General features: G+C 34.1%; 4 protein-coding genes and 1 pseudogene across 4 annotated transcripts; all 5 read right to left on the bottom strand.

The window, feature by feature from the left end:
- Positions 1-1,400: 1,400 nt before the first annotated feature.
- Positions 1,401-4,920, bottom strand: LOC108220710 (mechanosensitive ion channel protein 6). Its single transcript, XM_017394557.2, has 5 exons — positions 3,254-4,920; positions 2,889-3,012; positions 2,305-2,598; positions 1,983-2,185; positions 1,401-1,914 (listed from the first exon to the last, which is right to left on the bottom strand). The coding sequence occupies exons 1-5, from the start codon at positions 4,702-4,704 to the stop codon at positions 1,626-1,628; spliced, it is 2,361 nt and encodes a 786-aa protein (XP_017250046.1). The 5' UTR covers positions 4,705-4,920; the 3' UTR covers positions 1,401-1,625.
- Positions 4,921-6,186: 1,266 nt separating this feature from the next.
- LOC108221251 (chitinase 2-like) lies at positions 6,187-7,473 on the bottom strand. The gene is made up of 2 exons (XM_017395141.2): positions 7,344-7,473; positions 6,187-7,122 (listed from the first exon to the last, which is right to left on the bottom strand). Exons 1-2 carry the CDS (start codon positions 7,408-7,410, stop codon positions 6,302-6,304), a joined length of 888 nt encoding a protein of 295 aa, XP_017250630.1. The 5' UTR covers positions 7,411-7,473; the 3' UTR covers positions 6,187-6,301.
- A 3,087-nt stretch (positions 7,474-10,560) lies between these two features.
- LOC108222255 (6,7,8-trihydroxycoumarin synthase-like) lies at positions 10,561-12,782 on the bottom strand. Its single transcript, XM_017396182.2, has 2 exons — positions 11,770-12,782; positions 10,561-11,348 (listed from the first exon to the last, which is right to left on the bottom strand). The coding sequence occupies exons 1-2, from the start codon at positions 12,679-12,681 to the stop codon at positions 10,743-10,745; spliced, it is 1,518 nt and encodes a 505-aa protein (XP_017251671.1). The 5' UTR covers positions 12,682-12,782; the 3' UTR covers positions 10,561-10,742.
- Positions 12,783-19,971: 7,189 nt separating this feature from the next.
- LOC108220672 (6,7,8-trihydroxycoumarin synthase) lies at positions 19,972-22,376 on the bottom strand. Its single transcript, XM_017394512.2, has 2 exons — positions 21,361-22,376; positions 19,972-20,854 (listed from the first exon to the last, which is right to left on the bottom strand). Exons 1-2 carry the CDS (start codon positions 22,267-22,269, stop codon positions 20,240-20,242), a joined length of 1,524 nt encoding a protein of 507 aa, XP_017250001.1. The 5' UTR covers positions 22,270-22,376; the 3' UTR covers positions 19,972-20,239.
- Positions 22,377-22,412: 36 nt separating this feature from the next.
- Positions 22,413-25,200, bottom strand: LOC108220673 (6,7,8-trihydroxycoumarin synthase-like; annotated as a pseudogene).
- Between the last annotated feature and the right edge of the window lie 1,137 nt (positions 25,201-26,337).

The following is a 26,337-nucleotide window of genomic DNA, read 5'->3' as shown; positions in this document are numbered from 1 at the left end:
TTCCGACGTGAATATCGTGGGCTCGTGGCTACTTTCGTGTTCATTACAAGAGCAAGTCCAATGCAATGTTAGAACAACTCCAATGCAATGCTATACTTGGTTCTATTCCTATATTATAGCATCAAAATTAAAAAAATTCAACTCCAAAGGGGTGCTATATTTGGATGCATCCATGCTTAGATGCATCCTTGGTTCTATATTTGAAACCAAGGATGGATCCATCCATGTTGCCACATCATCAATAACTAGAAATTGGAAACTAGTTAATGAGTTAATGAGTTAGGTGAAAATTAATGAGTTGGTTCTATATAGAAGTTGGGTAAAAGTTGATGAGTTGGTTAAATTTGAAACTAGTTATAGAACTTAACATTGGAGTGCAAGTTTTATTTTAGCATCAAAAAACATTTTTTGGTGCTATATTATAGCAATAACAATAGATATATAGCATCTAGCATTGGACTTGCTCTTATAAGTGGTGTCATTTCTATAATTTGAAATCAAATGCTAAAAATCTCAACTCCAATGTGGTTCTATACTTGGATGCAAATATGCATATATGCATCTTTGGTTCTAAATTTGAAACCAAGGATGCATTTATGCATCCATACCACATCATCAACTAACTATAATTGGTATATATAGTGGTGAACTTTAAACAAAGTTTAGGAGAGAGGGACTAAAGTTACTTAATTTTGGAATTATTTGGATGCAAAATGCATCTAGCATTGGAGTTGAAGTTCTATTTTAGCAACAAAAAACACTTTTTGGTACTAAATTATAACAATAGCTATAACTATTTTGCATCTTGCATTGGACTTGCTCTAAGATGGCATTTTCATCATCCATCCATTTACAGATTTCAAATATCAACTCAAAAATCTCTCTATACATCACCTAGTCAATTAGATATTTAATTAATTAAATTTAATATAGTAAAATTGAGTAAAGCTTGAACAGTTATGAGCTCCATCTCCCTTGTTTTTATTTGAAATCGAAAACCAACCAAAATCAGGAAAATTGAAGAAAAACCGATCTGAAATCGAAAAAATTAAAACCAATCCGATTTAAATGACTAGATTCCGGTTATAACTCAAAAACGGACCGATAAAAAGCGAACCGATTGTTCAAGTAGAATAAGAGTTTTTAGTAGTAAATACTTACTCCTATATGACATTGAAAATATCAATGTTTGAGATTTTTTTATATCTATAAACAATATCCCATTTTCTGAATTCCACCACAGACGTATAAATTAAAAAGCAGCTACAGATTAAAGCAGAGTACGAACCAAGACAGCTGAGAATGTCACAACCACCGGGGAAACCAAATATAACTACGTCAGCAACATCAGCTACAAATAAAAACAAAGTTCACAGAACCAAGACGGGTGAGATTGAGTTCGTTGAAATCAAAAGAGGAATGATATACTCTATATATTGGTTAATAAGTCAAACTAGATATTGTTATCGATACGGAAAGTGCTATGAAATTATCTCCTGGGAAGCTAGTTCAAATGCATGTTCTACATTTAACTACCAGTAGTTCCTAAATATTGAACTACCACTTAACAGTAACAAATTGTCAGCCTCTGGTTTACGCTATATAAATTATCATGCACTATACCATCAGTCAGCACAAGATAACCAGTTGGAAGGAACTCTGGAGGAGGCCAGAGCTGGCATGTTGCGGACATTGACGTCAATTGGCAGCATACGATATTCGATATCAAGCTCTCTGCAGATTTTGATCATTTCTTCAATCAACAGAGCTCTCCTTACAAACCGTTCACCCATGTCCTGGAAATTCATTCGGTGCGACAGCCATATCGACATCTTCAGCCTATTCATGTCATCAATGTCCCGGAGAACAATCATCGGAGCTGGGAACCAGTGATCGCTCTTGTTCTCGATGTACCTGCAAATTTAACACCATAAATAGTGACATGAGGCGTGAGGCGACTAATTAGGAGAACTGATATCTACCTTGTGATCTTCTCTTTCATCATAGCAATCTTTTCCATTGGAGTAGATACGTGGATACAAAAATCAATAGCATCTCCCATTTCTGGACTGCGGTAGTAATTACTTATGGGTTTGGTAGCTAAGACACTGTTCGGATATGTGATCTTCTGGTTATCATACCTCAAAAATATTGTGGTCAATATATTCATCTCTTCGACAACCATCTAAATTGCAAAACAACAAACAGAAAAGGAAGCGAGTCAGACCTTTAGTAAGTGCCACATTGCAAATTTCCTTGTGTTAATGTTAAACTGCTTTAAATATTATCTACCTATAACATTACCTGAACACCGTCCACTTCACAACGATCACCAACATCAAATGGATGCATCACAAACAAGAAGATGATTGCCTCAAATGTTGTTTTGCATGTGTTCCCGAACACAAAGACCACTAAAAGAAGCTGGGAGCTGAGAAACACAAAATAATGGGTTCTTGCAACTTTTAGTATTAGAAGCCAGATAACTAGCACAATAATTCCGACAACGATGTTCAACATCTGATGGAGTTTGTTTACTGCTGTTTTTGTATCATTGAGTGACAATGCCAGTGCTCTTCGTTCCTTAAATGCGTTAACCTGCAAGAAACAAAGATGAAGTATAACAATCTTATAACCGGTCCAATTTTACTAGCTAATTGAGTTGAAAGAGGCTTTTACTGAAGTCTTAGGATTTGCAAAGAATGATCAGATAAGAGAAAATTTGTTACATGTAAACAGCAGCCTCCTATATGTCCCTTAAAAATTAAATTACTATGTATACACAGTCAACTATCCATATTAGATAAACGTTAACAAAACTTACAACCTTAGGTGCAATAAACCGTCTTTATGTGACAATAAATGAGAACAAAAAAAAAAAAATATACCACCCAGTTCTTTAAAGCTCTCCTGCTTATTCCTTTGCCTTCACTTGCTCCTTCAAATAGACGAACAGTCCTTGAAGCTTCGGCTTCCCGCATGAATCGCTTCAAATCTTCCTCGTAAATGTATCTGAAAACAAGAGAATGGACTCATGCACAGTAAATGCACGGTAAATGCATAACGTAAATTCAAATTATAACTAGTCAGCGATGCATTAGCTCATGAACCACAGAATCATATACTAGACAAAGCAAGGATTCCCCATAGAACCATAGGCCAAACATGAAATTGTTATATCTTTTTGTAACTGTTGCACATATACAGATGATATGGTCATATGGTCACGAAGAAATTAGAACTTAGAATTTACTTGGATCCCGGCTTAGCCACATTGGAGAATATCTTCTTGGCTGCAACTTTTGCCTGATATTCACTTGTGATCTGCACTGCAGATTCATCCTCACCAGTAGAGTTGTGTAATTGCTCGTCTAAGGTTGACAGTGACCCTTTTCGAATAATGTTCATCAATCTTTTCATGTTCCAAGCCGATATATTCTTCTGGTTCAGCCTATGCAAGTGATCAATAGTAATAGCCTTCTCTTCCTTCTTAGCCAAATTAGCAGAGAAAACAGAACTCTTCCGGGGAGTGTTTGTAGCAGTCCCAATCACTCTTCCACTCATCGGGAAAATAGTCGCCTTGAGATCTTCTGGCACAGACGCACCAGCACTCTGAAACTTTCGCACCTCAACCATAACTCTCTCTTCCTCTTCCTCTTCTTGCCGAATTTCAATTAACGGTTGCCCTGAAAGCGTCTGAATAACATACTGATTAAACAAAGACTCCTGAATTCGATCAAAGAACGTGCTCACATGAAACGACGAAGCAAGAACTTTAACCAGAAGCGTCTTCACAAGCCAAATCACAGTAGCCACCAACAAACACACCCAAATCCTAGACACATAAGGCACAACCCTCCTCTCCGTGGCTTGCTCAACTCTCTTATCAAAAATCAATTGCCAAGCAATCAAAACCATTCCCAACCAAATACAATTCTGCACAGCCTTCCTCAACCCATACACAAAATACAAAACCCGTTTCCTCAACATAAAATTCCTCTCAACAAAAAACACAACCACCCTTATCCCCCAACCCGAAACCAATCTCCCACATATCAAAACCAAGACCATCAAACACCATTTCCACAATGCAAATCCAAACAAATGCCTTTCCTTCAAAAACTCAATACTAACACTACAAACCAGAAAAGCAATAATCATAATTAAACTCAAAAACTGAAGCACACCCCACTTACTAAACTTCATATTCTTGTAATCCTCAGGCAAATCATCTTCCAAAAAAGGATCATCTTCATCAAATTCACTTCCTTTACCTATAACACCAGACCTCATCATCCTCTGAGACCTCCAATCCATCTCCACAGGGTCCATCAATCTCGACTTCGTCTTCATCCTCAATAAGCTCGATTTACGACGAAACGAAGCATTGGAACTACAAGCCACCACCTCCCCAGAGCCATCACCACCACACGGGCTCTCAAGAATCTTTGACAAAGATGAAATATGAGAAACAGGGGAGTGATCAGAATCGATCCTAACAAGTTCAGCTTCCCTGGTGATATTCTGGCCGTTGATTCTGATCACAACATCTTTATTATCAAGACCCTGAGATGAATTTGCTGCAGCCATAGAACCAGTGCTATCTGGTTGCGTGTGTAACAAGATTTGATGTTCTTCCTCAGTTTGGGCTCGGTGGTGCTGTAAATCCACAGGGGATTTAAATGATTTTCGCAGTATCTCCATTAAACATACAGGCTTTTTGTGAAAATCGTATGTATATATAGGGTTTATAAATTATATGTGTGAATAGGTTAACGAAAAGAAGGTAAGCAAGAAGAAAAATAAAGCAGTGCCTCGATTTTCGGGAATTAGCAGCCGCCGTTACCGCCGACTGTATGTTACACTTAGCAAAAATAGAGTTCGGACAAAGATGGTAACAACTAATTGCCAGAATTGTGTAACGTCCACAGGGGGTATGTTGTCTTTGTATATGCGGCTTCTAGATTTGTGACGCGTATCAGCAATATTGCCGGATTTAATATTATTCTTGTATTTAATTTTTTTTATTTTAGATATTAATTTTCGTTTTGTTCGTGCAGCTGAAATGCTATCTGGTAATTATTGTTAAAATAAATAAAAATACTATATTTTGTTTAATTATGAATTATTTTAATATTATATTTGGCAAAAAAGGTTTTTTTTAGCAATGTAGACTTTACTCAACATCACGACATTATTTTTAGAATCCGTATAAAATTAAAATTAAATACAATTCATTTAAATCTTAAAAAAAATCATTAAAATCTAAGCAGAATACACCTCCTTGGTTAACATCTCATCTCTGGGAGAGAAAAATTTCTACTTTGCTCTGCCATGCAAGGATATAAACGATTGGAAGTGGGAGAACAAAGTTCTTTTTTATAGTCTCTGATTAGTTTCAGTTGCCATCAACTTCAAGCCCACTAATGAAGTTGACTCTCCTTTGTTTAGCTATGGTTCAACCAAAAATTTTGGTATTTCTCTCCCTTTCAGTTGCCAGTTGAGCATGGATTGTTGGCATGTCATACTTACTTGATTCTATAGAGGTCATTTAATTTGTTCCTCATTTTACCCACCACATGAGTCTAATTATTATTGCTACTTTTCACCTCCTTTATCTTCGTATCAACATTTTCAGAGGAGGAACGATTCCACCTCTTGATTTCATATCTCAATTCTTTAATTTTCTTATGGAGACTATTGAACTTTGAACATATCCACCCCGATTCCAAACGCTAAGAAGATCCCTATGCTCTAGCCAATAATTGAAGAACTTAAAGGGGCAGGCACCCCACTTGTACTTTGAGAGGATCTCATACATACTGGAGTATAGTCAGTCGGTCAGAAAAAGTTTTTTACGAAACGGGAATCAGTCAAGCTGTCAAGCTAAAAGAACTAACGCATCTCCCTGCAAGGTTCATACGGGAATTAAGATCACCATCTTTACACAACTTTATTTAGAAAAAGTTTAACAAATTCACGACAGATACAAACCTCAAAACTCATGCATCAATATGGACACAATTACTAAAGCAACATTATCATTCACTAAAATTTATAAGATTACATTAATAAATTATATATAGTACGAATAATAAGAAAATGGAATTATATTATTCATTTTCATAAATATAATGTTTAACTTTAATTTCTTCTTTTCTTCAATTTTTACTCCCTCCTAGGTCGGTCCATGCACCTGTTTGTTTACATAAAAATTAAAAGAAACCAAAGTAAAAATCTGATCACGATAAACCCGTCCCAACCATTCGTTTACATATGAGTCGGAAGAAAAAAATAATTATCAGGTACTAGTAGAGTTGAGCAAGAAAGCTTGTGAGGCTCTTTCGTAATGGTAGTCATCCGAGCTCGAAGCATCAGCCGAGAAGATCATAATCCCGTTCACTGCAAAACCATTATCCTCCAAAAGTGTCAAAGCATCAAAAAAAATATCCCCTTGAATTCCTCTTCCTTCCACTTCATAACTAGGCAACAACTTATCTTTATCGAACTGCTGAGACCTCAGTTCAAAAGCCTTCAAATATCCTTTCGGAGTTCTCACCTTATCGGTATAAAATTGGTGGTTGACATAATCAATAACATCACCGTAGTTATCAAACAGCTCAATATATGGCAATACAGTGAGATGATATGGTGCAATTGTGGCGACAGAAATGACACTTTGGTTCTTCAAGTAGGTTATGAGCTCACCAATACAGTAGGCAAAACTTGCATTATTCTTTGGAAAATTTTCGTAGTCTATGTCAATGCCATCGAGATAGTACGTTGTGACGAGAGATTTTAAGGATGTGAAGGCGTTGGTGATCCAAAGTTGAGTGTCGTCTGGGGTGTACCAACGCAGGACTTTTGATCCAATGCTCCAACCGGAGAGGCTAGCAAGGGCTTTTACGTTTGGATGGGCTGATTTAATGGCTTGGACAGACTGAGGGGTTAGAGTTGATTCCCAATACGGCGAGAAGATGCCGTTTTGTGCATTGCCTGACGGATCAGCATCGATGGCGAAGCTAAGTATGAAGTGGAAATCAATGCCATCGTCTATCGGAACATCATCAAATGTTACTGGAACTCCTGTGGCTCCGATGTACTCCATCATCACTTTCGCATCTAAACATGTCAAGATTCATAACTAGTAAGAATATTAAAAGAAAAGACCGAGTACACACTACAAGAAAACTGGCCAAAAGTCACCAATTAAAAGCCACCAAGTATAAAAGCAACTGCCAGCGTTGCTTTTAAAGTCAATTCAAATTTTAAGAGATTGAAGCATAAAAGCGACTAAACGGGTGAATTTTACGGAAAGTATATAAAATCTGAAAATAATTTACCACAACGTAGTCGTAAAGTTAGCAAAAGAGCGATGACATGAAGGAGAATGAGATGCATCTTAGCCATTTTCTGCAGATAACTGGTAATGTGGAATTGAATGTCTAATTCTAGTAAAACATATATACTACATTCTTTGCTTGGCTCTTTGTCGAGACTGTTACATCAAATGTTAACATATGAGGAAATAAACAATGTAATAGCCTGTTACGAATATTACAATATTGCCGTTGCTATTTTGTTGTTTGTTTGTTTGTCTTTTGCCAGGGGCTCGCTGTCGACGTCGAAAACTAAGTACGTAATATTGTACAGAAGCCGACTAAATATTCAACTGTTAAACAATTACTCAGGATTATCAAACCTATAAAGCTGCCTAGAAGGCGACGACAATATGCTTGTGATCTTAATTTGTGCCACGTTAACAAATCAGCCTACTTAATTGCATGCTTAATATCGACTAGATTATGACTTATGATCAGTGACAAACACAGTTTAAAATAAATATTTTAAATTTTTTTAATTACTTACAGTACTATCATCTTTTTAAATATTTTTGTTTCAATTATTACTATTTTTTTTAGTAGAAAATCAATTCAATAATAAAAAGACATACGGCATCTACAAAACAATCGCGTCGAACAAACATAAAACGAAAACAATCGCTGATTAATCCATTCTCGATGGAATCACGCGATTTGTTTAAGATGAGATATTTATAAGCACCATCTTTTCCGCATCCGACTGGAATTAATCATGTCTGAGCTATCGACTATAATTGCAATCTCTTAACAACTTTTATCACTAAATCAAAGATCATACTCTCACAAACAAGGAAGAGAAAACCCAAAACTCTCAACAAAGAGAGAAACAACCTAACACTCACAGAGACTACACCAAACCAAAATAATAACTAAAAATAAACCAGAAAGAGCAACACAAAGAATGTACTAGTAAATTATTGTTGTTGAGTTATAGAACTTTCAATAAATGAACATTTTATCTTATTTTAAATCTTAATTTTTACTAAAAATTTATTTTTAGATATATTTCATGATATAAATTTAGATTATTTATATTATAACGCTATGTTGTTTTATATTTCTCAAGATGAAAAAATATCGAAGACCAATATATATAAATTCGCTTATAGGGTTTAATTTTAATATATTTATAAATTTTAATTCGTAATGTTTTAAATGTCTAATAGGTCATTGTCACGTGTAATACTAGTTCGTGTTCTTCGGGTGCAGTAATGGCAGCTGTTTAGATAATCATTTGACAAAATTAATATAAAAGTCTAACGGATTTCTCAACTTAAATAATTTATATTCAAAACTAATTTCTTATCTTTTTTACAATGTCACGGGTTTATCTCCTTTTACTATAATTAATATTAACTAGCTTATAGCCCGTGTAAGGCACGAGAGATTTTTAATTATTTATAAACTTTTTAAATATATTTTAAATGGTGTGAAAAAAATTAATTTATAAATATTAAATTAAAATTGTATGTATCATGTCAAAGTATTAAATTCTTTCTATCAAATTTTAAATTATTTTAAGTAGAATATGTGATGCCAACTCCTATTAAATTATATTTATAAATGTATTTTATATTAGAATTATTATAATGTGATTTAAATATTTTTCTAAAAATGTTTATGGTTCGAGATTAAAATTGATAAACATAATTTGTTTTGAATTAAGAAGATGGATCATAAACATGCTATAAGATGGTAGAATTTGTTTTGGATTAAGAAAAAGTTTTTGTATTCGTTCCTCACATAAACCGGGCTTATTAATTTTAAAATATATGAGATAAAAATAATTTTGTGTTGGTGCGATTTATATGATTCTACAAATAAAACTGGTAGAAAATATTTATTTTGGATTAAAAAAATCATAAACACGTGAAAGACAGAATTTGTTTTGGATTCAGAAAAGGAACTATAAACATGCAAGTAGATATTATCTTATGGAACAGAAGTTAATTTTGTTCTAATCTAACGGTGCTTATTTGTTCAATATACGATTCGATGGATAAAAAATATTTTTGTGACGGTGCGATTTATACGATTCTACAATTAAAATTGGTAGGAAATATTTATTTTGGACTAAAAAAAAACCAAAAACACGTGAAAGACAGAATTTGTTTTGGATTCAGAAAAGAAATTATAAACATGCAAGTAGATATCAGTTTCTTGACAGAACAGAATTTAATTTTGTTCTAATCTAATAGTATTTATTTGTTCAATATACGATTCAAGAGATGATAAGTTTTTCGACCATAGGACCATGCGACCAAATTATCTCTCTTACGGTTATTATATATAAGTATATAATATGGCTAATAATATTAATATGAATTCTTTATTTATAAGAATTTTATAGAGTTACATCGTAAATTAATTTATTTGAATAAATATTAAAAATAAATAATTTTGTTGGTGATATAATTTTGTTGGTGAGACAATTATATTAAAAATCTTAGTCAATATAAAAGTTTACCAAAGCTTTTAAGTTAAACAAATTTAATTTAAATTAATTTGTTATCAAAAAATTTCGACAAAGCATGTGTGTGAGTATTTTTACTATATATTATAATATGAACAGTTGTTTTATTAGTAGTAGTGGCGGCTTTATTCCGATAGTTTGCGTTTTTCATGATAATGTTCTCACATCCTTTTTTTCCCTTATCGCAACCGTAAAACATAATATTTTGATTTAAATTTTATATTAGTAGATTTGGAGTTGACTAATAATATAAATATGGACTTTTATTGATTTGAATTCTGAAACATGACAATATTTTTGTAGACTTGTTCTGTAAATGAAATTATTTGAGATTTAAAATAAGAAATAATAATTTTATTGGCGAAGTAATTAATTCTGTGATATAATTATTACATTACAAAATCTAATTAACCAACATATAAGTCAAAGAACTAATAGTATGATAATTATCATTATTAATTTGAAAAATGTAAAAACGATAGGATGATAACTAAATTATACTAATACTTTAGTATTCGGTGTTTATTTTCCATTGAAACGGGATTCGCTTATAAAAAAGCGTATAGAATAGATGGATTGGTGAGAGGATTACGGAGTAATTCAGGATATTCATTGTTGCTATGTGTAAATTGAAATTTCTTTGATACTGATGATATTATTTTCATGAGTAATCTATAAACAAGTAACACAACAAGCCACTCTGCAGCCCTATCAAAAACATTAATGATTTATGATTTGCTTGTAATCAATGACATCAAAGGTCATACAGAAAACGTAAGTTCAGATCTAGACATTATCAATACCCTGTAATACGAAATCAACTGCTTTTCTTCTAAGATCCATCAGTGAGCAGTACAATAGTACATACTGATGCATGCATGTGATACTCAATAACCAATTCTCGGTACTAGGCAGAGATGATTCTTCTTGTGCGCTGTTAAACCAGGCAAGGTAGCCATATCAATGTCTGCCGTTTTCTCACCAGGCGGAACTTCCCAGTTAAACGAGTAGAGAAGATTAGCCAGCACAAGCTCCGTCATAGCCATCCCCATTGACATCCCCGGGCACATTCTTCGGCCTGCTCCAAAAGGTAACAGCTCGTAATCATGTCCCTTAATATCAATGCTACTATTCATAAATCTTTCGGGTAAAAATACTTCTGGATTCTCCCAGAATTCAGGATCCCTTCCTATGGTATATGTGTTCACGTATACACGTGTGTTAGCTTCAATCTCAATCCCGCTTACAACACAATTTTTGGCCGCGTCTCGCACAAGAAGGGGAGCAGGTGGGTGCAGTCTCATGGCTTCCTTGACTACAGCTTTAAGGTAAGCAAGGTTTTGGGTGTCGTTCTCATCTACAAATCCTTTTTTCCCTGTTATATCTCTGACTTCTTGTTGAACTTTCTTCATTTGCGGCGGGTTCTTGACTAACAAAGTCATGGCCCAAACCACTGCTGCTGCACTTGTATCTGATGCCGCAACTATAAAATCCTGCCAAGAAAGTAGAAAAGACAATTAATATAGACTAAAACACAAGTAGCCAACAAACTATCTTCTAAAGAAATAAACAATTGCTGCAAACTAGACGGGTCCATTCCCATATGTATGTCAGGGACCCCTTAACCAGCAGTCTCTTTTCTGGCCAAGGGCCGTCCAGTGCTTTTTAACCGCTGGACTGGGTGTTTTAACCCCGTCTAGCGATTAAAAAGCGTTGTACGTACTAAATTTTTATTATAATCATGGCAGCTGGATATTCATACAACGGCTTTGGTTAACAGATCTTAGGCCTACGGATGTCAGGGACTTGAACCCAAACTAGATATATTAGTTGTGTAAAATTGAATGCATTTTCTTAAATGGCATAGCAAACATTTAAATATCCACAAAAGCCACTGCAAAAAGATGTAATTACCATTAATATTGCTTTGATGTGATCAAACGAGAACTCTGATGAATCCGATTTCATCTGGAGTAAGATGTCCAGCATGCTGCACTCCTGGGTCGAAACAGTGGATGCATGAAGATGCTCATCAATGAGTTGTTGATAAAAGGCATCCAACCCATAGAAACTCTTGTCCAACCGAGTCCACGAGCCACAAAGAGTATCAATAAAACAACCAACTAGAGGAAAATAGTCCTTGAGAAAGAAACTTGCGAAACTGGCCTGAGTCTCCGAGAGCAGCCAATGAATTTGACGGCTCATTTTATTATCATATCCTACATCATCTTCATCGTCATCATTATACCTTTTCCCGAAAGCAGTTCTAAAGATGATCGAGCTCGCCACAGTCATGACAGTTTTAGTCATATTGACCACGTTGAAATCAGCAGAAGCCGCAGCTCTCTTACGTATCGTTTTCACCATTCTTGAAACTTCGTCTTCACGAATGGGATAAAATGACTGAGACCTCTTGACACTAAAGAGATGATTAGTACATAATTTCCTCATGTTCCTCCAGTAGTCGCTGTACGGAGAGAAGGCAAGGTCTAGGCCTTTGTACGAAAGCTTCTGCGTGCCAACTAAAGCCGGCCTACTTGAAAAACAGAGATCATGGTTCTTGAAAACCTCTTTGGCAATGCTTGCGGACGAGACGACGAGAGTCCGGACTGAGCCGAGCTGCAAGGAAACCAGAGGGCCGTACTGAAGGGAAAGCTGGTAGAAGTAGAGGTGAGTGTTTGAGCTGTCGAACTGGTGCATGTTTCCGATCAACGGGAGGCCTCGGGGACCTGGTGGGCTTCTATTCGACTTCTTCCTTTTGTAACTTGTGTACTTCAAGAGCACAAGTAGCAGGAGAGTGATTGTGATGAAAAGAACTGCTTCCATTCTTGATTAATCAGTATAGACTCTGTGTAGTGTGTTTGTTTAGCTTGTGTTTCTGTGTTGTGTGTTTGTTTAGGTTGTCTTTCGATTGCTCTATCAAGGTGCCTTTTTATAGTGAAAAAAGATTTTAAAAGACGTTGAAACGTTTTTATCTATTTAGTTTTCCCTGTTTTTATATCTGCCATGAGGTTTATTTAGTTTTTCCCATTTTTTATCTGCCATGAGATTTTGATTCCTTTTTTTTCTTTTGCCAACGGTTTTGATTCCTAATACTCCTTCTGTTTTGAAATATAAATCGTTCGACTTTTTGGCACACATTTCTAAGTGCTTTGACTGCATAGTTAAAATTATTATTTCTGAAATTTTCTTCTTTTGAATAAAAATATATAATTGATATTTTAGTTCAGAAAAAAAATTTGAAAATAATAATTTTAACTATGCGGTCAAAGAACTTAGAAGTGTGTGCCAAAAAGTCAAGCAACCTTTATTTCAAAACGGAGGGAGTAAGTTTTGGATGGTAGTTGCTAAATTCTCATTTTTTATCTGTAATGAGGTTTTCAGGGCTCATAGTTTTGGATGGTAGTTGCTAGTTTTTCCCATTTTTTATCTGTAATAATGAGGTTGTGAATGCTAATAATTTATGTATGATAGTGGCTGGTGTTTTGATTATTTGATGACCGGTACTGGAAGTCTGGAACCACAGTGATTAGGATTTCAAGAATTTGAATTGAGTTAATCATTTAAGATTGTAAATGAGTTATCCTGTTTTGCTGAGTTTTATAATACGTATTATGCACCAAATTATTTTATATATATATATATATATATAATATATGCTGATAAATTTTAATTTAAAATCTGATATAATAATTTGTTTTATTTATGAGTCCGGAATTAGTAGTATTAATTATTAATTTTGATATGTTAGTGATGAAAATATAACTATAATATTGAAAGTGTTGTAACGTATTAGACAAAAGAATATGTTCCCTTCATCATCTTATTATAATTTTGTCCACTATTAGATTTCTCACTTTTATTTAATTATTTTTAAAATAATGACTTTTAACAAAATATAATATTATTTTTCATATAAAATACAAAACCTTTATTTCATCATATTATAAATCAATCGAATAGGGGCAATAATTTGAAAGAGACGAAATAAGTAACGATGACAATAAGATGGATAAAGTATTATATTAGTTTACTTAGACCAAAGTTCTAGTTAGTTTAAAATCTAATAATTATACATTAAGATATCAAGTTATCAAACATCAATCCATGTCTAAAAGTATAGGCTATTCTGCAGAATTCTAATATAAAATTACACTATGATAAATTGAATTTTAGCTAATTTTAGTTGGCAAAACAATTCACTTTTTCAGGTTTTTTTTTATTTTTTTATTACAAAGGGTGACAATATCTGTTGCAATTTGAATACCTTGGTCCATATATGGTACAATACATTTTTCTTAAGAGATTTAAAAATTAGTTTAACTCTCTTAAAGTCAAGGAGAAGTTCATGATGACTTGGAGAAAGGGCCTGCAGATTAAGCATATCATAAAATTTTGGAAAATGATATTTGCTTGTGTACCATTAGCAAAAACATGTGTTTTGACTTTTAAGGTATATGATCATTCATTGTTTGAAAATGAAATTACCAGTACTTTATTACACATTATTATACTGAAGCATACAAAACATACAATGACCATTATAATGGTGGAGTCGCTCTTTAACTTTCGAAACATGCGTCATATACTGGTTTCGCAGTGGTTCTATAAGTGACCACATCTTCGTAAACATTTTTAGCCTGTAGGGCAGCACTGTCGCACCACAGACATCTGCACTTTTGGTGCACATGATAGATTTGTGATGAATCCCTGTCGAATCAAATTCTGAGAACCAGCCAGCACTTTGATTAGTACTGGTCAACTTTTCCTTAGATAGGTACTCCCTCCGTCTCTAAATACTTTTCCTGTTTGTATTTTTCACGTTTGCCAACACGCACTTTTGATCGTTAATATCTTTCATTTCGTAGTAGCATTAAATATAAAAACTTCATCGTATTAAAATACTTATGAATACGAATCTAACAAGATCACTCATGACTATATTTAGTTTTATAGATTAGATGTAAATTAGTAATTTGTCTCATGTTATGAACAGTACCGACATCACAAACAAGAAAAGAAAAAAGAAACGGAGTGGTGATTTATTTGGAGCATTTGGTGCAAAGAAAGCATATGCATGCACTATGGACAAATTGATCAATGCACTTATTCGTCTCCTAGGCTCACCGTCCACAAGTACCTTGTCTGCAGTGACCTGTGCACTCACTATTTTCATATACTGAGAGTTGAGTCCGGTTAGTATGGTAATTTTACTTTTTGTGTCTCACGTTTGAGAATCTTTGACGCGGTTGAGAATCTTTCTTATAGTTTCTCACGATAATCTGCCCTAATTCTCACGGTCAAATAAATAAATTACTACTAATATGATCAACAAAATGTAATTATAAATATATATAATTAATATAGAGTAAAGTTAAAAGGAGTTCTCATTTTCAATGAAGTTTTGGAGTCTACAATATACTTCAAAATTGGATAAATTGTAATTTTGTAGTCCCAATTCCAATTTTCTTTATTTTGCAAAATTTAAACATGAAGTTTATGTTCAAGAACATATATATATAATCAACGGGAAAATATCAAATTGGTAATTCATTCCATTCAAATATATCAAATAAGTTAGAGTTAAACAAGCGGATCAATCATTTTTAACGTTAAACGTTAAAATAAATATTTAATATGAAGAATACCACCACGCGGAGATGAGTTGGCATGCTTACTATATTAAGACAAAATAAAATCCAAAGAATCTCAGACAAATATACATATATACATATTGCGTAAGAACTGAAGGACATATACATATATACATGTATATGTATATATTTGTCTGAGATTTTTTGATTTTATTTTGTCTTAATCTAGTTATTATGACAACTGATCTCCATGTGGCGGTCTTATGCTGATTGAACGTTTAGCATTAAAAACGACCGTTTCACTTGTTTGATTCTAACAGACTGAACAAAAGAGGTACTTCAATGACCAATTTGAGTTAAACTGGAAAGTGGTGACTTACTTGATATATTTGAATGGAACGAGTCACCAATTTGATATATTTTCCTATAATCAACATGCACAACTATTTTTAAAAAAAACCACAAGATGCTTGTTTTATATTATAATTAGTAAGTAGAATAATATTTTTAATGATTATTAAATTTGAAGGATGTTAATGATGGATTGATAAATATGTTTAAGACGATAAAAAAATATAAATTTTGATAATCAATATTATTTATGTTTAAACTAAAAAATTATGACTAGTACGGCAAACTCCAGCTTTAATGCGGACTACATATGTATATAGTCAAGTTCTTTGGAGCAAACAAAAATATTGAAATACTCGAGTACTAGTCATAATATCTTTGATTATCCAAATTTATATATTATTTATCATGTATGTATAAGTAGTGTTGTAAAAAGTGGGAATCGGACGTAGTCCGTGAAGGCACCGTCTAACGATTAATCAGATAATCGGGGATTAATCGGAGTGATTTATAACCGGAATCAATTTAATATTATTTTTTAAACTAGACAAATATAAATAGATTTATAATAGATTTATAATCATATAATTTTATAAATAAAAAAATCAATGATCTTATCCACAAAGTATCCCTTTTCTACAATATTTAGGCCAATTCATCCCATAAGACAATAGTATAATGTGTCTTAAAATTAAATTTTAAATTTAAATATTTTTTACTTTGATTTTAATTTTTTTAAATTTATCGATTTTAATCGACTTTTGCCGATTTTACCACTTTTGACCGATTAAGTCCGTCTTTGACCGATTTTTCAGGAAAACGATTTTTTCACCGATTAACTTAATCGAGACGGTGGCCGACCGAACAACGATTAATCCCGATTAATAGCCGAATTATAGAACACTATGGTTTTAAACGTAATTATCAATTGATCATTAATATCTTTCAATTTTAACAAGCATTAAGTAATAAATGGTAGGACATTATGTTCTACAATATAACTTATAAGCAGAATATTAATTTTTAAGCCCGTTAATTTAAACGTATAAGTCCTGGGGATATTTCCAGAAGCAACCCGGATAAACGGAATGTATTGGTACCACTCTAAGAAGAGGGCAAAAGATTGATACAAATATAAATACATGAATATTTCTGCTGAAAAATATGTATTGATATTTCTGCTGAGGGTTAATAGGCAAAAAAATCACCGAACTCATGATCAAGTTGCAATTGGGTCACTGAACTCAAAAAGTTTGCAAACGGATCACAGAACTGGATTTAACTTGCAGTCAACTCACTGAACTAATAAAAATTTGCATTTAGGTCACTGTGCCGTTAAGTATCAGTTGACTTTAACGGAATCCGTTAATAAAAATTGTAAAAATATAAAAATTCGCTTTTTTAAAAACTCGATTTTGAAAATTTAAAACTTCGAAAAAATCTGGAAATTTGGAAAAAGTCTGAATTTTTTTTAACTTCAGAAATTTAGGTATATTTTTTGAATTTCCAGATTTTTTTGAATTTTTGAATTTTTTTCAAAATTTTTAGATTTTTTTCGAAGTTTTTACATTTTTCATATTTTTAAAAAACATTCCATATTTTTTAAAGTTTCTTCAAAATTTTCAGATTTTTTTTAAGTTTTCAGAATTTTTTGAGAAAATTGAATTTTTATATTTTTTTCAAATTTTTTATATTTTTTATTATTATCTTTAACGGATTCCGTTAAAGTCAACTCATTCTTAACGGCACAGTGACCTAAATGCAAGTTTTTATTAGTTCAGTGAGTTGACTGCAACTTAAATTTAGTTCTGTGATCCGTTTACAAACTTTTTGAGTTCAATGACCCAACTGCAAGTTGGCCATGAGTTCAGTGATCTTTTTGCCTATTAACCCTTTCTGCTGAGTATAAATATGTATTGATATTTCTGCTGAGTATTTAGTAGCAGACCACGCAGTTCACATTTTTGCTTGCCTCCTTGGATCGGAAAGCTAAGCTTCATCAGGAGTACTGATTGGGTCCGTATGTAAAGGAAGTAGTACGATGTAATATGTCTAGACTCGTTCAAACTTGTTTGCTGACTGAGGATGTATTGACATACAGTACGATGTAAATGAGAAATAGAAACGTTTTTTTCCCAGCAACATCACTTTCTGATTTTATTATACACGTTTGTGATGTAAATTGCAGCGAGTAACATGAATTTCCCGTTTTATATCAACGAGTCTATATTCCTGCTGGCCACTCACTAATTCTTCCACGAATATCACTACGTACTGTACTTTGATTGGCACATGTTTGGTGTTTACTTATTTTCAATTGGCCGGATTAGAATATAATATTCGTTAAGAAATCTTCTATTATAGTTTGGAGAGAGAATTGAACGAGCATTCTTTTTAGATTTTTTTCTTACACGAATAATCTTCTATTCGTAAAATAGAACCAAAGAGATGTAAAATAGGAACACAAGTATAAAAAATAATATCAAAAATGCTTTTATATTCATTCCCCACCAAATTCCCACTTACATTTCTCATGTGACAATTATAAGTACATTTATACTTGGTTCTATATTTAGAGCATCTCTAATGGGGTGCTAACTAAAATTGCTTAAATAACAAATCATCAAAAATACTACTATTTTATTTTCACTCACTTTTAGCAATTTTTACATAAAAATTTGCTCTAATAGTTGGCACCCAAAGTTGCCACATATTTGTATAAATATAACAAGATAGGTAACTATATGTCTTTGCGGTGATATACATACTTTTTTTGTATTTTAGGAGGGTGCCAAAAGTTGACAACTTTGCTTGGCAAACCTTCACTCCAATGGAGAGCCAACAAGAGTGTCATGTCACATCATGCCACGTGGCACTTTAGCACTGTTTTTGTCACCCTCATTGAAGTTGCTCTTAGAACAAATATAACATTTTTTCTATTTTAAAATCTATATATCATTGCATGAGGGTGCTAAGTTTTATAAATGATGATATATCTTTTATAATATTACATTGGACTTGCTCTTATTTATATAACTAACATTCAATTATTGTTCTGGACATACACGCTTGACAAGAATAGGTAATACTCTCTCCGTCCATATTGAGTGACCTTATTTAACTTTTATGGAGATTAAAAAAAGATACTCTCTCCGTTTCAATTTACATGTCCACTTTTAAGAAATTTTTTTGTTTCAAATTACTTGTCCACTTCAACTTTCAATGCAAATTCATATTTCCTAAGTCAATTCAACTCCACATATCTCTTATTTATATTTCCTAGATCAATCTCACTCCACATATTTTGATCATTTAATGCAATTAAATTGTAAACATCCACTTTTCTTAAACTGTGTGATTTTTTTAAAGTGGACATCTAATTTGAAACGGAGGGAGTAGTAAAATAAAGAATTGGATTAGAAGTGAGAAGTTGGTATGGACTTATAAGCTATTAAAAGTGTTTGGATAACGTGACTTATAAGTTTTTAAGTGTTTGGATAACTTAACTTATAAGTTGGTATAATTTCGTAATTTTATAATACAATAATTTGTTTTTTTAAAAAAATAAATTATTATAATATAAGACCTTTTATTATTAATACACGAAATATTTTACAAGTACAAAATATTAAACTTTGCATTAAAAGAAAAAAAGTAACAACGGCAGGTACCTCATTTATTTAATACTTATATTTATTTAATACAAATAAAAAGATACCTTTTATTATTAATACACATGAAATAGTTTAGCAAGAAGAAAAAAATAAGAAAATTACTAGTAAAAAACAATAGTGATCTAGCATGAAACAGAATATAGCAGCCAATTACCAGCTTCTTGTGTGCAGCGAGAGAGATTTGCTGAGTTGTTCCAAAAGAAGTTAGAAGCTGGGTAGGAAGAAAAGCTAGGAAATCAAGCTTTTTTGCTGGGCTTTTTTTGGTTGAAATAAGCACTTCAAGGTTTTTGCCAAACGAATCACAAATAAGAGAAAACAGGCTTCTGAGCTTTTAAGCCCAGAAGCTGTGTTCCCAAACACACATTAAGTTTAGTTAAAAAGTGGGTAAAATTTTAACTGGGTAAAGTGATGGGATCTATCAATATTTTAAGGGTGCTGATATATGCATACTATCAAGTCAAACTGTACACAAAACAAAACTCGTGGCAAAAAACAAGTGCACAAAACAAAACAGTCAACTCCTCATAACCTTCAAAAACATTAATCTACTCGTGAGCAAGTTCATCAACGAAGAACATAATAAGGGTACATTCAGATTTTGTTATACAACATAGTTATCATTCTTATAATATTATTCACACATTTCAAATAACATAGTTATCATAACCGCGTATATGACATTTGAATACTTATATCATTATATGATCCAACAAACACTAATGCTGGAACCACAAAACACACACATAAACATATACGGCTACTAGGCTAGTGATAATTAATAAATTTTGGTACAAGATTAAGATGATTCTTTTTGTGCATTGTTGTACCAGGCTGGCTAGCCATGTCAATATCTGTGATTTCCATACCCGGAGGCAACTCCCAGTCAAAAGAGTAAAGAAGATTGGTAAGCACTAGCTCTGTCATAATCACTCCCAGTAACAACCCTGGACACATTCTCCGGCCAGCTCCAAAAGGTATGAACTCGTAATCCTGTCCTCTAAAATCAGTGCTACTATTCAAGAATCTTTCAGGTAAAAAACTGTCAGGATTAACCCAAAATTCAGGATCCCTTCCTAGAGCATACGCGTTGATGTATACAAGTGTTTTAGCGTCAATCTCATAGCCACTTATGACGCATTTTTCAGTCGTTTCACGAGGCACAAGAAGTGGAGCAGGTGGGTTCAATCTCATTGTCTCTTTCACTACCGCTTTAAGATAAACAAGGTTTTGGATATCATTTTCGTCTACAAATCCTTTCTTTCCTGTGAACTCTCTAACTTCGTCTTGCACTTTCTTCATTGCTGTCGGGTTCTTCACTAACAAAGTCATGGCCCAAACAACAACTGCTGCACTTGTATCCGACCCTGCAACTATAAAATTCTGTGCACAAAGTAGGAAAGACAATATATTAGCACAAAACTGCTGTCGATTTATACTTTTTCGCCTCAAATGTGTGTGAAGTGGAGTTCAGGGTATATCATGTCCAAATCCAAAAACAACATGTATAAGAAGTTAGAATTTTCAGCGTGTGCCCTTTGGCACACAATAAGCGCTAACTCCTATGAGTTGAGGAGTTTGATGCATTTTTATTGGTCTTCTAATCATAAATATGGATGGACTCCCTGCATTCATACTCCACCAATAAAGATCCATCAAACTCATCAAATTTAGTATTTATTGTATTGTATGCCCTCGGGGACACATTAGAAAAACGGTCAGAAGTTAAAAAAATACTAACACAAGTACTGAATATTATCTGTTTTGATACTAAAACGGTAGACAGTACCTCAGACTAAATTTCCATTATATTGCACGAAAAGTGTTTTTTGATAATCAAATGCAGAAATTTAAATACTCACGCACCCGCCTCAATTGATTGCAATTACCATTAATATTGCCTTGATGTGGTCAAACGTGAACTCAGATGAATCCTTATTCATCTTAAGTAAGATGTTGAGGATTGTACTGTCTGGGGCAGAGACAGTTGATGCTTGCAGATTTTCATCGATGAATTGTTGATAAAAAGCATCTAATTCGTTGAAGCTCTTCTCCAACCGAGCGTATGCGCCACTAAGTCTATCAATCAAACGACCCATTAGAGGAAAAAAATTTGTCACAAAGAAACTTACAGAATTGGCCTGAGTTTCAGCAAGTAGCCACTGAATTTTACGACTCATTTTATTATCATCCCCCTGGCCATATTCCCCATCATCGAATCTTTTACCGAAAGTCATTCTAAAGATAATCGAGCTTGTCAATCTTATCACCGTTTTGCTCAGATTTACGATACTAGAATCATCAGAAGCAGTAATTTTATCACGAACTGCTTTGACCATTCGTGCAACTTCTTCTTCACGTACGGATTGAAACGAGTGAGTCCTTTTAGCACTAAACAGATGCAGGGTTGCTATTTTTTTGGTTTTCCTCCAGTGGTCATTATAAGGCGAAAAGACAAGATCCAGGCCTTTATAAGAAATCTTCTGTGCGCCAACTAAAGCTGGCCTACTTGAAAAACATAGATCATTGTATCTGAAAACTTCAGTGGCAGCGGTCACAGAGGAGACGACTAGTGCTCGAACTGAGCCAAGCTGTAAGGAAATGAGAGGGCCGTGAATTTGAGAAAGTTTGTACAAATAGAGGTGAGTGTTTGAGGGGTCAAACTGGTGCATGTTTCCGATCAACGGAAGGCCACGAGGACCTGGTGGACGGAGAGGTGACTTGGATGCATAGTAAGTTTTATATATGATAAGCAGAAACAGAGGAATGGGAATTGCAAGGAGGAAAACTACTTCCATTCTTACTGAATAATTTGTTTCTGTCTAATTTTTCCAGACTTCCGGCCAAGTACCAAGGCTTTGGTAATGAAATAAAATACAACAAAGATTTTGTAATACCAATTACTTGATTAGATTATGTTAAAATAGAACTTATGTCCTCATTACAGCTGTTGTAACTTAAAATAAGTAAACTTACATAGATTAATTATATATGTAGATGTCACAAAGTCTTAAAGGTGATTAGAAGTTAGTACGGGTCGTTATACTAATTTTGAGGCTAACGCTTAAATTCGAAGTCAGCTTTGGGGTAGGAGTGGTGGTTTAATACTGTACATGTGACCACTGATACAGGACAGTGACAGATCGATTTGTCAATTGTCTTTGTATGGCATGTATAATAAAACATGCTACGATAGGATAAACTTAACGACTAAATTCGTCACTCTAAGCTAAAATGTGCGCTTCAACTCAAATTTGCTAATCGAAAACTCGACTCCAGGACTCTAGTTTTGACTGTTTAATTAATTGCTTTTGGTACAAGACAAAGATCATTCTTCTTGTGTGTTGTAATGCCAGGCAGGGTAGCCATGTCAATGTCTTCCGCTCTCTTACCGGGATGCAATTCCCAGTCAAAAGAGTATAGAAGATTAGCTAGCACTAGTTCTGTGGTGGCCACTCCCATTGATATTCCTGGACACATTCTCCGCCCTGCTCCGAAAGGGATCAGCTCAAAATCCTGTCCTTTGAAATCAATCGTACTATCTATGAACCTTTCGGGTGAAAACTCGTCAGGATTTTCCCATGATTCAGGATCCCTTCCTATAGCATACGCGTTTATGTATACACGTGTTTTAGCTTCAATTTGATAGCCACTTACCACGCATTTTTCAGTAGTTTCTCGGGGCACAAGAAGTGGAGCTGGTGGGTGCAATCTTATGGCCTCCTTCACTATCGCTTTAAGATAAACAAGCTTCTGCAAATTGCTTTCGTCTATGAATCCCTTCTTGCCAGTTAACTCCCTAACCTCTTGTTGCGCCTTGTTCATTGTTGTGGGGTTCTTGATTAACAAAGTCATGGCCCATGCAACAACTTCTGCACTTGACCCAGTCCCTGCAACTATAACATTCTGCAAAATAGCCATAACAATATATAGATTAGCACTTGAGGTTTTGTTTTTTTTAACTGCAGAAATCCCACTTATGTGGGATGTTGGCCCCAAATATCACTATTTAGCAGCAAAAGGTCTCTATTGTCATTTTCTGAAAAAATAGTTTGAATTGTCACTTCAAAACGCAACGTTCCGGCTGAAAACGCAACTTTAAGTCGTGTTTTACTCAGAAAAATTAAAACGCAACTTCAAGTGGTGTTTTGAAGTGACAGTTGGGACTATTTTTCCAGAAAATGACATTGAGGTCCATTTGGCTTAAAATAGTGATTTTTTTGATCTTTTCTCCGAATATACGTGTCTATTATAATATTGTGATCACCATTAATATTGCTTTGATGTGATCAAACGTGATCCCAGATGAGTCCTTATTCATCTGAAGTAAGATGTCCAGGATGCTACACTCTTGAGCAGATGCGGTTGATGCATGCATATGTTCATCGATGAGTTGATGATAAAAAACGTTTAATTCATCAAAATTCTTATCCAACCGAGCCCGAGCCCCACCGAGTCTATCAAGTAAAGAACCCCATAGAGGGAAATAATCTGCAAGAAAAAAACTCGCAAAACTGGCCTGAGTTGCATTTAGTACCCAATGAATTCTAGTGCTCATTCCATTGTTCTCCCAAAAGCGATTCTAAAGATAACTGAACTTGCCAAAGTCATGACTGTTTTGCTCAAATTTACAATATTGGACTCGGCAGAAGTGTTAGCTTTGTCATGGATTGTTTTGACCATTCGGGCAACTTCTTCTTCACGAAGGGGACGGAAAGATTGAGCCCTTTTAGAACTAAAGAGATGAAGGGTACATAATTTTCTCGTGTTTTTCCAGTAATCATTATACGGTGCAAAGGCGAGGTCCAGGCCGTTGTAGGAAAGCTTCTGTGCGCCAACCAAAGCTGGCCTGCTTGAAAAACAGTGATCATGGTATTTAAAAATTTCTTTGGCTGCGCTTGCAGAGGAGATAACTAGAACTGGAACCGAGCCAAGCTGCAAGTGTACGAGAGGGCCGTAGATTTTGGAAAGTTGGAGTAAGTAGAGGTGAGTGTTTGAGCTGTCGAACTGGTGCATTTTTCCGATCAACGGGAGGCCACGTGGACCTGGTGGACGTCGATGCAACTTTCGTGCATGGTAATTCCTCCACTTCAAAAGGAAAAAAAGAGAAAGAGAGAGCAGGAGGATGATAAGTAATTCCATTCTCAGTTGCTGAATATCGACTCTGTTCTCCGACTTATAAAATTGATTACTTAGAATGTGCTCGTGGACACATACTAGAAAAATTGTTATAAAAACATGTGATCTCGGTTATTTGGAACCTCTATACGTGACCACCGACATAGTTGATCACCGCAACATATTGTTTATCTTCGACATCAGGCACCAGAGATAAGTGGGCATAAATCCAGCTATCTTGTTACATGTTTTTGTGGTGCATATAGTGCCTGATGATGCTGAGTTTGTTACTCCCTCCGTCCCCCTCAATTGAGTTTGGACACGGAGGTTAAGAAATATGTATAAAGCAGTGGAAAAGAGAAAGAAAAGTGGGTGAAGTGGTGAGATCCATAGATTTTTAATATATAAAAAGGAGATAGTAGAGTAAAAATAGTGTGAAAAATAAGAAAAAGTGGAAAAGTGGTAAGACCCATTAACTATTTTAGGAAAGTTTTGTAATGTAAAGAAATGAGAGGGACATTCAGCAAACTGTAAAAAATCTAGAGAGACAGAGAGAATATGTTTTTTTACATTTTTGTCTAGCTAGATGTTTCATGATGTACCGATGATCAATGATGAGATATCTACCACGAATGTATTGCATTGCCATGAATTTTCTAGTAGAGCCAATAGTTTGAGTTTGTTAGTTTAAGTTATTGACTTCCTCTTCCTGTTCCTTTCTGATTGCGCCGATACTTAGGAAACTTGTGGTACTGCATACGTGGCTCCATTACCTAGATTTACACTAACTTCTGATTTCAATACCGTACCAGGTAAATCAGCTGAGAAAGACCTGATGGAATCACATTGAACAAGTTTGAATGGTCATCTCTAGAATAAGTTTCGTGATAATTTGAGAGTATCAATCACTAAGCACGAGAGATTATATTTAATTAATCAATTAATAACGAATGTAGCTTTCGGCCAATAGATTAGTCCTCGAAACCAGAGAACTTTCTTGCATGTAATTTTGCTAGGAAACAAACGCTTCCAAGAATTGCATACTATACTAAAAACTATTTAATTACAACATGGTTGTCATCGATAATATTTATGATTAGATCTCGATTCATGTTGGACTTTTCGAACTTTCTAAAAAAATGGCATATTGCTTGTTCTGCTTTGGTTTTGCCTGTAGGCGGCAAAACGATAAACCGGGATTATGTTGCCATTTGGTTGCATTTGTTGGTCTGATCATATATAAACAAATTCCAGCTGCAAATTAATACTATTAATTTTGCCTTATATTTATTTAATATTTGGTTCCTGCAAAATATTCAAAAATAGGAATTAATTTATCTACAAGTCGTTTGAATTTGTGATTCGGCAATGACTTGGAGAGTTGGAGTCTTGGACCTTATGAATCATTAATGGGTGCTTGCATGTTCTACGAATTAAAGTGGCGGTTTGTTGGATGAAACTTGAAAGCATCACCGAACACACCCACCAAGTTAAGTACTCCCTCCGTTTCAATTTACATGTCCACTTTGAAGAAATTTTTTTGTTTCAAATTACTTGTCCAATTCAACTTTCAATGCAAAATCATATTTCCAAAGTCAATTCTACTCCACATATCTCTTATTTATATTTCCTAGATCAATCTCACTCCACATATTTTGATCATTTAATGCAATTAATTTGTGAACAACCACTTTTCTTAAACTGTGTGATTTTTTTAAAGTGGACATCTAATTTGAAACGGAGGGAGT

The sequence above is a fragment of the Daucus carota genome, chromosome 5 (assembly GCF_001625215.2).
Source record: "Daucus carota subsp. sativus chromosome 5, DH1 v3.0, whole genome shotgun sequence".
NCBI classification, from domain to species: domain Eukaryota; kingdom Viridiplantae; phylum Streptophyta; class Magnoliopsida; order Apiales; family Apiaceae; genus Daucus; species Daucus carota.
The sequence above is the reverse complement of the archived record's forward strand: the minus strand, read 5'-3'. Positions and strand labels throughout refer to the sequence as shown.